This window comes from Aquarana catesbeiana, linkage group LG02, assembly GCF_042186555.1.
Source record: "Aquarana catesbeiana isolate 2022-GZ linkage group LG02, ASM4218655v1, whole genome shotgun sequence".
NCBI classification, from domain to species: domain Eukaryota; kingdom Metazoa; phylum Chordata; class Amphibia; order Anura; family Ranidae; genus Aquarana; species Aquarana catesbeiana.
This window is the reverse complement of record NC_133325.1, coordinates 311246603-311263816: the sequence shown is the minus strand read 5'-3', so window position 1 is coordinate 311263816 and position 17214 is coordinate 311246603. Positions and strand designations below refer to the sequence as shown.

The following is a 17214-nucleotide window of genomic DNA, read 5'->3' as shown; positions in this document are numbered from 1 at the left end:
GGAGTTAGGGACCCTACTCTATATATTCTGGTCTTGCTCAAAGATCAGACAGTATTGGATTGGAGACTCTAGAAATACCACCAATATGCCCAAATGCCTCAGCAACAATGTCTAAGTGCTGAAACAATCCTGAACATTTCTCTGCTTTCTTTCTTCTCCCTATGAGAATGAGCTGACGAAGCAGAGCATCAGTGTTGAGGTGACGAGCGGCACGGGTGAGCGCTGATGGTCCCTCTTTAGGTGGCTGGTAGAATGAGAGCAGGTTCTGGCTTAAATAGCCCTATAGGCAGCTTGTTGCTGGGGTGATTTCTTCAGAGATAACCAGTAGCCTTTGGGGATAACCAGCAAAATAGAAAGGTGGGGAGGAAACATAGCAGAGGCAGCACTTTGTACTATCCCATGCAGATCCCTGCATATTGCAGGTATGGTGGTGTGCACAGTAATGTAATGGGTTAGGCTACTTTCAAATTGATCTGTTTTTCTTATGTTTGTGCATTAAAAAAAGCAGAAGATAAATGCATGTCCATTAAATCCTAAGGAAATCTTCACACTGATTAGTTGTGGGTCTGTTGCTTTTTTTAAATGAAACACACCAAAAACACACCTCCCCATTAAAAAGAATTGAAAAGACATCAAAAATACACCCCCTGTTGGGATTTTGGAGTCACATGTTCGTTTTTTTCACAGGTGCAAAATGCAAAATTTCAGCAAAAACGCATATGTGGTTTTACAGTGTTTTTGCAACAGTGCAGTGTGAAAGTAGCCTTAATCCATAACTCACAGTTCCGGTCTCTTTGTCTACATTTTTTAGATCGGCTGTGATTGGACACAGCGATCATTTGGTAAAGAGCTGCTGTCATTGACTCTTTATCCTGATCGCCGTGCTGCGTGCCCCCAGGGGCGCGCACATGTGGCAAGTCTGGGAGGAGGCCATATGACATCCATCCAGGATGGGAGCGCTTCTGCTCGGCCCTCATTCTACTATAGGTCGGGCGGGAAGCGGTTAAAGGAAACTTAAAGAATACTCAGGAAAGGAAAACCTTTCAACTATGAATGATGATTGTATTTGATACATGAAATAACAGACTGAATGTGGACCTCAGTTTTCTAAATCACTATCAATTACTGTAGTCCTATGCTATTCTCACTTCTGGAACTTTTCTCTCTCCCTCACATTCCACAGCCCACTTCTCTACCCCTAGTCTGACTTTTTTTTTCAGAAAATGTTGTGTAGCACTGCCCCTGTATGGATTGCTGTATGTAGACTTCCCTGGGCTTTTCCCCTTCTTATCTTGCAGTCAGTCACCAAGGGTTTTCACACAACCGCCCGTACTCTCAACCGTTTGTTTCCAATAATCAATTCAGGGGTTTGTTTTTTTTGGTATTTATTGTTGGAACTTGGATGGGAAAAGGGAATAGTGGGATACTGCAACTGGAACTTAAAGATGAGGACAACTCTTACTCGGCCTCACCGGGTTGAATGTGGTAACAGACTTTCTGTTATGACATACAGCACTTGCATGGGAAGAATAAGTCCCTTGCTTGTTTTGGCAGGAGACTTGGTGAAACTATTTATGTTCAGGACACTCACTAGCATACCCTTTGACTGACACCCGTCCTCTGACGTTAATCGCTAAAGGGATGGCCCTAACACGACAGGCCCCATGACACAATCTGTACTTACTATAGGCTGAAACAGATCCTTCCTGCATAGTTGCCAACAGTCCTGATTTTCATGTGCCCTGATTTTTCCATAATGTGCCCTGATATGCCATGTTTCCCCCCCGATGTGTCCTGTGTCCCCCGATGTGCCATGTGCCCCGATGTGCCATGTGCCCTGTGCCCTGATGTGCCATGTGCCCCATAATGTGCCATGTGCCCTGATGTGCCATGTGCCCCGTGCCCCGATGTGCCATGTGCCCCATGCCCCATGTGCCATGTGCCCTGATGTGCCCCATAATGTGCCATGTGCCCCATAATGTGCCATGTGCCCTGATTTTACAATAATGTGCCCCGTGCCCCGATGTGCCATGTGCCCCGATGTGCCATGTGCCCCATGCCCCGATGTGCCATGTGCCCCGATGTGCCATGTGCCCCGTGCCCTGGTGTGCCATGTGCCCCATAATGTGCCATGTGCCCTGATGTGCCCTGTGCCCTGATGTGCCATGTGCCCCATAATGTGCCATGCGCCCTGATTTTTCCATAATGTGCCCTGATGTGCCATGTGCCCTGATGTGCCCCGTGTCCTGATGTGCCCCGTGCCCTGATGTGCCCCGTGCCCTGATGTGCCATGTTCCCCATGCCCTGATGTGCCATGTGCCCTGATGTGCCCCGTGCCCTTATGTGCCATGTGCCCTGATGTGCCATGTGCCCTGATGTGCCCCATAATGTGCCATGTGCCCTGATTTTTCCATAATGTGCCCTGATGTGCCCCGTGCCCTGATGTGCCATGTGCTCCATGCCCTGATGTGCCATGTGCCCTGATGTGCCCCATAATGTGCCATGTGCCCTGATGTGCCCCGTGCCCTGATGTGCCATGTGCCCTGATGTGCCCCATAATGTGCCATGTGCCCTGATTTTTCCATAATGTGCCCTGTGCCTTGTGTCCTGATGTGCCATGTGCCCTGATGTGCCATGTGCCCTGATGTGCCCCATAATGTGCCATGTGCCCTGATTTTTCCATAATGTGCCCTGATGTGCCCCGTGCCCTGATGTGCCCTGTGCCCCTTGCCCTGATGTGCCCTGTGCCCTGATGTGCCCCATAATGTGCCATGTCCCCCGATGTGCCCCGTGCCCTGATGTGCCATGTGCTCTGATGTGCCCCATAATGTGCCATGTGCCCTGATTTTTCCATAATGTGCCCTGATGTGCCATGTGCCCCGTGCCCTGATGTGCCCCATGTGCCATGTGCCCTGATGTGCCATATGCCCTGATGTGCCCCATAATGTGCCCTGATGTGCTATGTGCCCTGATGTGCCCCATAATGTGCCATGTGCCCCGATGTGCCCTGATGTGCCCCATAATGTGCCCTGATGTGCTATGTGCCCTGATGTGCCATGTGCTCCGTGCCCTGATGTGCTGTGCCCCGATCTCCTATGCCTTGATGTGCCCCGTGACCCGATGTGCCTTGTGGCCCGGAGCCCCGTGCCCTGATGTGCCCCGATGTCCTGTGCCTCAATGTCGTGTGCCCTGATGTGCTGTGTCCTGATGTGCTGTGCCCTATACGCTGATGTGCTGGGCTCTGTACCCTGATGTGTTGCGCCTTGATGTGCCCTATACGCTGATGTGCTGGGCTCTGTACCCTGATGTGCCCCGATGTCCTGTGCCTCAATGTTCTGTGCCCTGATGTGCTGTGCCCTATACGCTGATGTGCTGGGCTCTGTACCCTGATGTGTTGTGCCCTGATGTGCCCTATACGCTGATGTGCTGGGCTCTGTACCCTGATGTGCTGTACCCTGATGTGGTCTGGTGTGCTGTACCCTGATGTGGCCTGGTGTGCTGTACCCTGATATGCTGTGCACTGATGTGCCTTGTATCCTGATGTGCCTTGTGCCCTGATGTGGCCTGATGTACCATACCCTTATATGTTGTGCCCTGGGCCGGTCTGGATGAAGTCCAGGGCCACATTTTTGTCCCAGTCCAGCCCTGGCCCCCTTCCCCATATCACCACCATACCTGCACCCGCCTCCCCCCATGACAACACCATGCCTGCATCCCTCTCCCCCCATGCCTGCACCCCCTCAGGCCTAGTCACCACCATGCCTGCAGCCCCTCCGGCCTAGTCACCCCCATGCCTCCACCCCCTCCGGCCTAGTCACCACCATGCCTGCACCCCCTCCGGCCTAGTCACCACCATGCCTGCACCCCCTCCGGCCTAGTCACCACCATGCTTGCACCCCCCAGGTCACCATCATGCCTGCACCCCCAAATCACCACCCTGTCTCCACCCTTCCCCAAGTCAGCCTGTAACACCCCAAGTCACCATGCCTCCACCCACACACCTCTCTCCCCTTGTCACCACTCTTGAGGAGATGTAGCTAGACTGTAGCCAACACTCCATCTGCAGCCAACACTCCGCTGGGGACACCTGACGTAAGAGGTACTGTACTGGGAATGCCTGATGGAAGGAGGCACTCTGCTGGGGTTCCTGATGCAAGGACAGACTCTGCTGGGGGCACCTGATGTAAGGACAGACTCTGTTGGGGGAACCTGATGGCATCTGGTGGCAGGCGACATAGCAGGTGACATGCTCAGTGGTCCCACTGATTCTGCATTATGGTGAGTTGAATGATTTCATTTTATATTACAATGTAATAATAGAAATAATGCGATTCAATCATCCTGACACCATAACAACCATGGTGCCGGGATGATTGAAGTGCTAACACCAGGTGTTTGGAGTATCTTTATCTGCTGATTGTTAAACTTTCTAGAATACACATATTTTTATTATGTAGGATCTGGGGCTGCTGTCCCGTCATTACCCTCTCCCCCTTTCCCTCTCCCCAGGGGCGTTGCTAGGTGTCAAAAAGACCAGGGGCTTCAGCCCGAAGGCCGATGGTGGCACCATGGGGGGATCCGGGGTGGTCGTGTCGCGGGTGTTTTTGGCTTGGTGGTGGGGTTGTGTGGTGGGGGGTAAGCTAACTTGCTGGTTGCTGCCTGGCTTACCAGTGCTGCCCATCAATGATGGGCACTAAATTCACCTAACTGACACACTGACCTCACCTACTTGACATACATACACTGACGGACAGTAGAGACATACATATACTGACCTCTCCTTACCTACCTGACATACATACACTACACTGACCAACACATTGGCAGAAGAGTAAATTCAGACTATCAACTTGTCTCAAGTAAAAAAAAAAAAGCATACAAAAGGTCTTAATAAGTTGTATTTTTATTATACTTAAAACAAAGTTATCAACATCCAATACAAACAGATGCAGGTTACACACATCAATTCACTACTTGAAAGTGCAAGGTACTCACTGATGTGAAATACACATCTGTTTAAATATAAAATTCAAAAACCACCCATAAAATGCAGCTTACACACATAAATTCGCTACTAGAAGGGATACTACAAGTAATCGACAACAAAACTAACTCAATCAGTTTGTGTATAGACCATACACCTTTAGTTTCTCTGCCATTTAGGCGTTTAATCACTTTTGTTTCTGTCCATGGAATGGATGCAGGTGAGGCAGCCCTAGTTAAACCTCGTCCCCAGGATGTGACTGACAACTCACACAGCCATGAAAAAAGGGTTTAATTTTCCCATAAGAATTTGCTCACTGTAGAGGTTTTTAATCTTCTCTGAGTCCTCTGTAAATTGAATCTTAAGCACATGACATACAGGAGGTGGCTCCTACAGGCAAATTACAGTGCATGAATCAGATTAGAAATTGTAAAGACAAAACAGAGTGCAAAATCTGGTGGTGCAGCTGTGCACTGTAGCCAATCAGCTTCCAACTTCAGCTTGTTCAGCTTTCACAATACCACCTGGAAGCTGATTGGTTACTATGCACAGATGCACCACATTTTGCATTCTCTAGTTTTAGAAAATCAACCCCAATGTACAGTAAAGGAAGTCTAAACATTGGATGTCTCTTGACAGCAAAATTTCAGGGAGGCAGTGTGAGTGACTGACACAAGGCATGACTAGGCTCAGTCAGGCCGAAAGACAAAAAATTACAAAATAAGTTATTTAACTGTTAAATGGCAGAGAATTGAGCCGTGAGACTGCATGTAGGATTCATACACCAAAACTGCTTCATTAAGCTAAAGTTATTTTGGTGCCTATGGTATATTTTTAAATATTGTGGAACTATCCCACTTTTAGGCGCCTGATTCACACCTATGCATTTTTAGTGCTTTTTGCATATTTGCACTACAGAGTGTGCTTCATTGGAAACAATGTTAAATGGATTGTAGTGCAAATCTGCAAAATGCAAAAAAAACAATAAAAATGCATAGGTGTGAACCAGGCCCAAGGGTCATAGAGGTAGACTGGAAGGAGAAAATACCCTAAACATGGCATGGACATGGCCATGTTTAGGTTATTCTCTCATTCCAGTCAACCTCAATGAACCCATGCCGCATGGGTGTCTTAGGCAATATTTAAGACACGTGACGTGTTATACAACACTCATTTAACACATAACAGGTTTATTCAATAAATGCCAAACTATAGCAAAGAGCAAAATGCAGGTAAAAATAGCTAATATGGAGAAATTATCAAACTCGCCTTGTAGCCATAGCTTGGCAATTTTAGCTTGATCTTTGCCTTTTTTGGTTCTGGTTCACTAGAATTTTGAGTTTAGTGAAAAAAACAACCAAAAAAGTACAAGGTACTGACTGATGTGAAATAAACATCAGTTTAAAATCTTGAAGTCCAAAACTATCCATAAAAGGCAATTTACACACGTCCATTCACTACTAAAAGGGATACTATAGCTAAGAGGCAACAAAATTAGCTTAATCCATTTGTGTATAGACCACCCCACTCATACACCTTTAGTTTCTCTGCCATTTAGGCGTTGAAACACTTTTGTTTCTGTCCTTTGAATGGATGCATGCAGCCCTAGTTACACCTCCCCTGGATGTCACTGACACAGCCATGAAAAAAAAAGGGTTTAATTTTCCCATCAGAATTTGCTCACTGTAGAGGTTTTTAATCTCCTCTGTAAATTTAACCTTAAGCACATACGATACGGGAGGTGTCTCCTAAAGGCAAATTACAGTGCAGGAGATAACTTTTAAACACCAAACAGTAGAGTGCAAAATCTGGTGCAGCTGTGCACGGTAGCCAATCAGCTTCTAACTTCAGCTTAGAAAGTTCAGCTTTCACAATACCACCTGGAAGCTGATTGGTTACTATGCACAGATGCACCACATTTTGCACTCTCTAGTTTTAGAAAATCAACCCCAATGTACAGTAAAGGAAGTCTAAACATTAGATGTCTCTTGACAGCAACATTTTAAGGAAGCTGTGTTGGTCACACAAGGCAGGGTTATGACTAGGCTGAAAAACAAAAACATAAAAAAATTCAGTGATTTAACAGCTAAATGGCAGAGAATTGAGCTGTGAGACAGATTGCAGGGGCAGGATTAATACACAAAAAATGGTTCATTAAGCTAAAGTTATTTTGGTGCCTATAGACTATAGTATAGATAGAACTATCCCACTTTTAGGGTCAAACTCATAGAGGTATACTGGAAGGAGAGACTACCCTAAACATGGCATGGGTTTCTTAGTCGATTTTTAAGACACTTGTTATAACACTCATTTAACATATAACAGTGGTTTATTCAATAAACTCCAAACGATAGCAAAGATCAAAATGCTAAATGGAGGTAAAAATAACCAATATGGAGAAATTCTCCAAAATCGACTGTAGTACTAGTAGTATCCATAGCTTGACCTTTGCCATTTGTATTTTGGTTCACTACAACTTGGAGTTTCTTGAAAAACAAAACAAAAAAAAAAAAGTGCAAGTTGCTTCATGAGTTGAAAAATACACCAGTTTAAAACTTTAAATAAAAGTGCAAACAATTTGTTGTAGTAAAACTGCAAATATTACAACTCGTTAACCATATAGTAAACAATCTGTACTGTAAAGGGCCATCATTTTTAAACTGTAGTATAGTATTACAATATTCCATTTTCAGTAACTAATTTTTGATGTCTGAGTAAGACAGAGAAGAGATTGTCTACACAAGTGACATGCCAGAGAATCTTTTGAAGATTTTCTATTATTGGATCTGCACTTAGAACATTTCCTGGGATTTTGTGAACTGAAAGATTTGACAGCACTTGTGTCTGGTTGAACATTGCTTGCACAGATACAAAGTTGCTGCCTTCTTTTATCCCTTCCTTGCTTTGTCTGCTACTATGGCATGCATTCGATTAAATTCACTAACAATTGTACTTGTTCAGACATTGTCTTACTGTAGGAAATAATTTTGCAATAAAGTGGTACATATAGCATCTCACAAGAGTACACCACTCACATTTTTGTAAATCTTTTATTCTATCTTTTCATCTGACAACACTGAAGAAATGTCAGTTTGCTACAATTTGTGAGTGTACAGCTTGTATAACAGTGTAAATTTGCTGTCCCCTCAAAATAACTCAACATACAGCCATTAGGGTCTAAACTGCTGGCAAGAGTATACCTCCCAAATTGGGGGGTAAATTGGGCCAAATTAGCCATTTTCCCTCCCAGTTTCATGTGATTCGTTAGTCGCTAGTGTTACAACAAGGTCTCAGGTGTGAAACTTGGTGTTATCGCTCTGATACTGGAAGATCTAAATACATGCCACGGTGGCACCTCATGGGAAAGAACTGAGGATCTCTATATAAAAATGGCCTTGGCTCCAAGATTGCCAATAACCTGAAACTGAGCCGAAGCATGGTGGCCAAAAACATACAGCGGTTTAGCAGGACAGGTTAACCCTTTCATGACTAAGCCTATTTTTGAAATTTGGTGTTTACAAGTTAAAATCCGTATTTTTTGCTAGAAAATTACTTAGAACCCTCAAACATTATATATATTTTTTTAGAAGAGAGTCTAGAGAATAAAATGGCGATTGTTGCAATATTTTTTATCACACGGTATTTGTGCAGCGGTGTTTTAAACGCAAATTTTTGGAAAAGTGACACTTTCATGAATTTTAAAAAATCCAAACAGTAAAGTTACCCCAATTTTTTTGTATAATGTGAAAGATGATGTTACGCCGAGTAAATAGATACCAAACATGTCACGCTTTATAATTGCACGCACTCGTGGAATGGCGACGAACTACGGTACCTATGAATTTCCATAGGCGACGCTTTAAAAAATTTTTACGGTTACCAGGTTTGAGCTACAGAGGAGGTCTAGGGCTAGAATTATTGCTCTCGCTCTGACGATCGCGGCGATACCTCACATGTGTGGTTTGAACACCGTTTACATATGCGGGCGCGACTTCCGTATGCGTTTTCTTCGCTGCACGAGCTCGCGGGGACGGGGGCGCTTTAAAATTTTTTTTTTTTAATTTATTTTATTTATTTTTGTACTTTTATAAATTGTGTTAAAAATTTTTTTTTTTTTTTTTTACTTTTATTGCTGTCACAAGCAATGTAAACATCCCTTGTGACAGTAATAGGTGGTGACAGGTACTCTTTATGGAGGGATGGGGGGTCTAAAAGACCCCCCATCCCTCCTTTACACTTAAAAGTATTCAGATCGCCGAAAACGGCGATTCTGAATACTGTATACTTTTTTAAATTCGGCGCCATTGGCAGCCGAGTAAACGGGAAGTGACGTCATGACGTCGCTTCCGCGTTTACAATTAGAAGGCTGGAACGAAGCCGCTCACAGCTTCGTTCCAGCCCGCCCCCAGCCGCCGGAGATTCCCGATTGGACACCGGGCCTCCCGATCGCACGGGAGGCCCGGTAACAGCGGCGGGAGGCGGTGGGAGATGTCCCCTCCCGCTCCTCCGGTATAACAGCCGAGAGGCTTTTAGCCGCATCAGTTGTTATACTCGGGTAGCCGATCGCCCGCTGAAAACAACGGTACCGGGATGATGCCTGCAGCTGCGGGCATCATCCCGGTATAACCCCGGAAAGCCGAGTACGCATATGTGCGTTCGGTCGGCGGGAAGGGGTTAAACTCAGATCAGGCCTCGCCAATGGTCGACCAAAGAAGTTGAGTCAGAGTGCACGTTTTCAGCGTCATATCCAAGGGTTGTCTTTGGGAAATAGACTTATGAGTTTAAAGGTGATGGACTGGCCAAGCATATCTCCAGACCTAAACCAGATTGAGCATCGTTGAGCATCCTCAAACTGCAAGTGGAGGAGCGGAAGGTATCAAACATTCAACAGCTCCGCTCCGTGATGTCGTCATGGAGGAGTGGAAGAGCCAGAGGACTCCAGTAGCAACCTTGAAGCTCTAGTGAACTCCCATGCACAAGAGGGTTAAAGCAGTGCGAGAAATTGGTGACCACACAAAATATTAAGACTTTGGACCCAATGTTGACATTTGCACTCAGGGGTAAACTCTTTTTTGTTGCCAGCGGTTTAGACATTAATGCCTGTGTGTTGAGTTATTTGGAGGGGACAGCAAATTTACACTGTTATACAAGCCGTACACTCACTACTTTTACGTTCAATTGTAGAAAAGTGTAATTTCTTCAGTGTTGTCACATGAAAAGCTATAATAAAATATTTACAAAAATGTGAGGTGTATGGGTACTTATTTTGTGAGATACTGTACATAGCATCCCAAACAGCCAACCACCATTAACTGTTATTCTTGAGCTACCCTACCCCTACTATAGGTATAGTTTAGAATATTAGTTTCAGCCAGGAGCAAATTCAATTTACTGAGGCAGCTGAAGTGCTTGTAATGGTTAATCTCTTGAGAGAACCAAGGTATGCCTTCGTGATCGTTTGTTACCAAAATGATCAATTACACATTCATCAGACACCGATTCCAAAACGCCCTTTTCAATGGAAAGAACTGCAAGATGATGAAGCCTTGCTTGCCCCATTGTACCTCTGAGCCATGTATGAAGACGTCTCAAAGCACTAAATGATCTTTCGCAAGAGCAGCTGCTCACAGGAATTGTTAGGACAATGCGCATGATTTTTTTAACCGTTGGAAACATTAAAGGATCCAAAAGTTTGCAAATGTGCTGTACTGTTAGTACCACATCTTCCTGTTTTTTGCGTTCAAAGAAGTTTTAGCAACAACTACTTCTTCATAGTGCAGATCAATTATGTAATGTTGTGCAAGTGCCTTTATGTCTTCTGACAGAAAAGATGAAGAAAGTGGGTTGCATGCCTCAATGCCCTTGACCAAATTTTCTTTAATGCTTGAGAAACGATGGTCAAGTTCAGAGAGCATTCGGTCCAAGCAAGGGTAAAAGATTTTTGTTCTAAGATCATCTTCACTTGACAAATGATCACGTGGTGTTGGTCTGGCTTCGTACACAAAGTCTTCCATCATTTTTGTTTTTTTAATTTGCCTGGATGTTTGTGGATTCTCAGTGTCAGTGTCAAACAAAGAAACAGCTTTTTGAAGTATATCTCTTGATTTGGCATTGGTTCTTAGAGATCTTAATGAAGTACAAACATCTTTTTTATACTCTAATGCAGTAGACAAATCTAGGTTTTCCTTCTGAAGCAACTTATGGAAACCTTCTGTAGTACCCAGTAACAATTCAAATGCAAAAAGGCAGTAACGCATTGATAACCTGAGCAATTTAATCAACAAGCCAGTGGCTATGGCAGATTTCTCCTCTTTAAGACACTGCACAACAGCTGTAAAGTTGCGTATTAGGGCAGTAATGGAACGTATCTGGCAAGACCAACGTGTCTCTGAGAGCTGTACTAGTTCTGTTTCTTTTAGTCCAATGAACTTTTGGTGGTGTGTAAAAGAAACACTAAAAAAAGTATAAAGGTTTTCTAGTGTTTGAAAAAAATCTGAAGCCTCTGGGATTGCTTTACAGGTATAGCAGAGTACAAGGTTTAGTTCATGGGCATAACAGTGAACATAAATAGCTTCAGGATGTTTTTTCTGAAACTTTGCTTGTACACCACCAATTACGCCACTCATAACTGCAGCTCCATCGTACATTTGAGCAACACAGAGGACATTGGCTAAACCATTAACTGTGAGGCAATCTTCCAAAGATTCGGTTATTGAATTTGCACTTAAATCTTTCAGTTCACAAAATCCCAGGAAATGTTCTTTTACAGCACTTGTGTCAGGTTCAACAAAGCGTACACAGATAGCAAGTTGCTCTTTTCTTTTATCCCTTGCTTCGTCTGCCATTATGGCATACATTCCAGATTTCTTTAACTGCCTAACAATTGTACTTGTTACTTCTTCTGAACAGCACTGTATGAGATCATTTTGTGATGAAGGTGAAGTGTAGGTAGCATTGCCTGGAGGCTTGTACTTTTGAAGGAAAGGATCAAATTTACGTAAATAATTTAGGCACTCTTTAAAATTGCCTCTATTTAGGCTTCCTTCTCCTTCTAAATGACCTCAAAATGAAATGCCCTGCTTGGCAAGAAGCACTGTGGTTGCAACTATTCATTCTAGATATTCTCGCCTTTCTCGAATGTGGAGTTCAGTAGCTTTTTCTATTTGTTCTACAACATTTCCACGCAGTTTAGCATCTTTACAAGCTGCCCATGCCAACATGCTAGACTTGTGAAGAGCACTTCCTTCATGCTCCTTAAAGGAATCTAAAGCACGTTTCCAATTTTTAAAACCTTGTGTGGTTAATAATGCGTCCAGATTGTGCCTCTTGCCTTTTGGGGCAAAATTTCGACAAGCAAAACAAAATGCAGTATTTTTGGTACATGAATATTCTAGCCAATTATATTTTTCAAACCAGTGAAATTGGAATGATCGCTTTTGTGAACCAAACATTTCATATAGATATTGCTTTAGTTTAGGCTGCATAGAACCACTATCCACATCTCCTAGATCAGTAACATCACAAACTGCAGTCATAGCAATGGATCCATCACCCACTAATGTATCTGTTGTGGTACTAGAAGTGCCTTCCTCTGCAAGTAAAATACTGTCATCACATTCTGAAATTTGATTCGTGCTCACGGCTTCTTCCTGAGACTCAGGCTCAGCTTCTCCTGATGCTTTTGACCCTTTTTTGCTGAAAAAAATTTCTGATATCCATATCCTATGAAGAAATTATTTCAAATTTATTACTCTGGTCTCAACTATGAGAGTGGTCTCATAGACTGTCTGGTCTCAAGAACCTTAGCACCCTAGATGTTTTGGAACTACATTTCCCATGATGCGCATATTCTGCAGTGTATTCAAGCATCGTGGGAAATGTCGTTCCAAAACATCTGGGGGGCCAAGGGTAAAAATCACTGTCCTACAGTGAGCCAGTTTAAATAAATGAGGTGTCAGTTGAAACTTATGAATTGTTAGAAACTTTTCTACTGGTAGTGTCAACACCGTGACCTCACATGACAGATTTTTACATTAATAAACCCTTCTGACAGACAGTCTCCATGCTCCAGATTACTTTTATTGAAAAACTTTAAATCTTTATGGCAAGACTATTGAAAATTGCAAATGAAGTGTCATTTTTTGGAAAATATATTTTTTATTTAGAATTTTTTGTCTACTTACCTGTTGTCGTAGGGGGTTTTGCCTCTTTGGTGTCTCTTCCATTCAGGCTCAGCCTTACCAGTGCATATCAAGTCAGCCTGACCAACTTCTAATGAAGGGAAAGCAGAAAGCTGTCAACAGCTGCATTGTGTTTGGCCAAAAACATTATGCAATATAGAAACCACATACAGGGTTGGGAGGTTTTTAATTCTCCCAGATGACAAATACATTTTATTATAGATTAAACGAATCAGTGGCATTGCCAAGGTGTTCATAGCATCAGCAATTTATTATCTGATTGTAACATGAATCATGTTAAAACATAACAGGCAGTAAGGCAGGGCTGTGTTGGCCTCAAAATATTAATAGTATAGATGTAAAAGTGAATGCGCTTGGCTAGCAGTAAGTAGTGCTAACGGTGGTTGCTCTAAACTACATGAAACCTCAATTGGGCATTTACAATTGAAACAGGGTCCCACTGGCACTCCCACCACCATGCTTGCTCGACTCAAATTATTATGTACCACCTGCACCATACATGATCCGACAGGTCACAGGGGAGAAAAAGGCAAGGAGAGAGAAGACAAGGAGAGAGAGAAGACAAGGAGAGAGAGAGAAGACAAGGAGAGAAAGGAGAGAGAGAAGACAAGGAGAGAGAGATTTTTACCTGTTTTGTTGTTGCATATTCAAATGCATTGTTGTTGACATGCGTTTCGGTGGTGCAATTCCAAAAAAAACTTTAATGTTGATGGTATGTTGCACATAAAATACTATTAGAAAAAGATAAAAGCAATATACAGTATAAAAATCTATTTTCTGGTTGTCAGCATTTTACAAGAGTAAATTGTGATTAATACATACAAAATGTCGCTTGCCAAGTTGTCCCCATTTCCTTTGTGGAATTATATATTGAAGTATATTTTATATCTATTAAATGGGTAAGGCAAGGTTACCGTAATATGACTGTAATGAAATCTATCTAGGTAGGTAATGTTCTAATTTCTTTCAGACTGTCTTAAACCAACATTCTATTTTACAAATTATAATAAACACAGTCTGTGATTTAAATTATACTATAGGATTCTGTTTTAAAATCAATGTGATCAGACATCAAGCCAGCATTTTCTCCATTTATCCATTGAAGTATATATTATATTAAATCAAATGGGTAAGGGTAATCTAGGTAGCCGGCCCAGCAGGTAATGTTCTAATTTATTTATTCTTGAGCTACCCTACCCCTACTATAGGTATACTTTAGAATATTAGTTTCAGCCAGGAGCAAATTCAATTTACTGAGGCAGCTGAAGTGCTTGTAATGGTTAATCTCTTGAGAGAACCAAGGTATGCCTTCGTGATCGTTTGTTACCAAAATGATCAATTACACATTCATCAGACACCGATTCCAAAACGCCCTTTTCAATGGAAAGAACTGCAAGATGATGAAGCCTTGCTTGCCCCATTGTACCTCTGAGCCATGTATGAAGACGTCTCAAAGCACTAAATGATCTTTCGCAAGAGCAGCTGCTCGCAGGAATTGTTAGGACAATTTGCATGATTTTTTTAACCGTTGGAAACATTAAAGGATCCAAAAGTTTGCAAATGTGCTGTACTGTTAGTACCACACCTTCCTGTTTTTTGCGTTCAAAGAAGTTTTTAGCAACAACTACTTCTTCATAGTGCAGATCAATTTTGTAATGTTGTGCAAGTGCCTTTATGTCTTCTGACAGAAAAGATGAAGAAAGTGGGTTACATGCCTCAATGCCCTTGACCAAATTTTCTTTAATGCTTGAGAAACGATGGTCAAGTTCAGAGAGCATTCGGTCCAAGCAAGGGTAAAAGATTTTTGTTCTAAGATCATCTTCACTTGACAAATGATCACGTGGTGTTGGTCTGGCTTCGCACACAAAGTCTTCCATCATTTTTGGTTTTTTAATTTGCCTGGATGTTTGTGGATTCTCAGTGTCAGTGTCAAACAAAGAAACAGCTTTTTGAAGTATATCTCTTGATTTGGCATTGGTTCTTAGAGATCTTAATGAAGTACAAACATCTTTTTTATACTCTAATGCAGTAGACAAATCTAGGTTTTCCTTCTGAAGCAACTTATGGAAACCTTCTGTAGTACCCAGTAACAATTCAAATGCAAAAAGGCAGTAACGCATTGATAACCTGCGCAATTTAATCAACAAGCCAGTGGCTATGGCAGATTTCTCCTCTTTAAGACACTGCACAACAGCTGTAAAGTTGCGTATTAGGGCAGTAATGGAACGTATCTGGCAAGACCAACGTGTCTCTGAGAGCTGTACTAGTTCTGTTTCTTTTAGTCCAAGTTGCGCCTGAACATCAATGAACTTTTGGTGCTGTGTAAAAGAAACACTAAAAAAAGTATAAAGGTTTTCTAGTGTTTGAAAAAAATCTGAAGCCTCTGGGATTGCTTTACAGGTATAGCAGAGTACAAGGTTTAGTTCATGGGCATAACAGTGAACATAAATAGCTTCAGGATGTTTTTTCTGAAACTTTGCTTGTACACCACCAATTACGCCACTCATAACTGCAGCTCCATCGTACATTTGAGCAACACAGAGGACATTGGCTAAACCATTAACTGTGAGGCAATCTTCCAAAGATTCCGTTATTGAATTTGCACTTAAATCCTTCAGTTCACAAAATCCCAGGAAATGTTCTTTTACAGCACTTGTGTCAGGTTCAACAAAGCGTACACAGATAGCAAGTTGCTCTTTTCTTTTATCCCTTGCTTCGTCTGCCATTATGGCATACATTCCAGATTTCTTTAACTGCCTAACAATTGTACTTGTTACTTCTTCTGAACAGCACTGTATGAGATCATTTTGTGATGAAGGTGAAGTGTAGGTAGCATTGCCTGGAGGCTTGTACTTTTGAAGGAAAGGATCAAATTTACGTAAATAATTTAAGCACTCTTTAAAATTGCCTCTATTTATGCTTCCTTCTCCTTCTAAATGACCTCAAAATGATATGCCCTGCTTGGCAAGAAGCACTGTGGTTGCAACTATTCATTCTAGATATTCTCGCCTTTCTCGAATGTGGAGTTCAGTAGCTTTTTCTATTTGTTCTACAACATTTCCACGCAGTTTAGTATCTTTACAAGCTGCCCATGCCAACATGCTAGACTTGTGAAGAGCACTTCTTTCATGCCCCTTAAAGGAATCTAAAGCACGTTTCCAATTTTTAAAACCTTGTGTGGTTAATAATGCGTCCAGATTGTGCCTCTTGCCTTTTGGGGCAAAATTTCGACAAGCAAAACAAAATGCAGTATTTTTGGTACATGAATATTCTAGCCAATTTTATTTTTCAAACCAGTGAAATTGGAATGATCGCTTTTGTGAACCAAACATTTCATATGGATATTGCTTTAGTTTAGGCTGCATAGAACCACTATACACATCACCTAGATCAGTAACATCACAAACAGCAGTCATAGCAATGGATCCATCACCCACTAATGTATCTGTTGTGGTACTAGAAGTGCCTTCCTCTGCAAGTAAAGTACTGTCATCACATTCTGAAATTTGATTCGTGCTCACGGCTTCTTCCTGAGACTCAGGCTCAGCTTCTCCTGATGCTTTTGACCCTTTTTTGCTGAAAAAAATTTCTGATATCCATATCCTATGAAGAAATTATTTCAAATTTATTACTCTGGTCTTAACTATGAGAGTGGTCTCATAGACCGTCTGGTCTCAAGAACCTTGGCACCCTAGATGTTTTGGAACTACATTTCCCATGATGCGCATATTCTGCAGTGTATTCAAGCATCGTGGGAAATGTCGTTCCAAAACATCTGGGGGGCCAAGGGTAAAAATCACTGTCCTACAGTGAGCCAGTTTAAATAAATGAGGTCAGTTGAAACTTATGAATTGTTAGAAACTTTTCTACTGGTAGTGTCAACACCGTGACCTCACATGACAAATTTTTACATTAATAAACCCTTCTGACAGACAGTCTCCATGCTCCAGATTACTTTTATTGAAAAACTTTAAATCTTTATGGCAAGACTATTGAAAATTGCAAATGAAGTGTCATTTTTTGGAAAAT

General features: G+C 42.3%; 1 protein-coding gene across 6 annotated transcripts in view; it reads right to left on the bottom strand.

Moving 5' to 3' along the window:
- LOC141127848 (zinc finger MYM-type protein 1-like) overlaps positions 1 to 17214 on the bottom strand; it is a 170566-nt gene that overhangs the window by 116021 nt on the left and 37331 nt on the right. For 3 of the 6 annotated variants that reach the window (XR_012241596.1, XM_073614683.1, XM_073614685.1), the window contains 3 exons: positions 13814 to 13916; positions 13168 to 13255; positions 8128 to 12706 (listed from right to left, as the gene is read on the bottom strand). Coding sequence is in view for 4 of the 6 variants with exons in the window: in XM_073614683.1 (XP_073470784.1) it covers positions 10696 to 11841 (1146 nt within the window). In the remaining 2 variants the exon portion in view is untranslated. Of the gene's footprint in view, positions 1 to 8127; positions 12707 to 13167; positions 13256 to 13813; positions 13917 to 16083; positions 16789 to 17214 lie in introns of those variants that run through there. The other 3 variants (XR_012241597.1, XM_073614688.1, XM_073614687.1) reach the window with 3 other exon arrangements.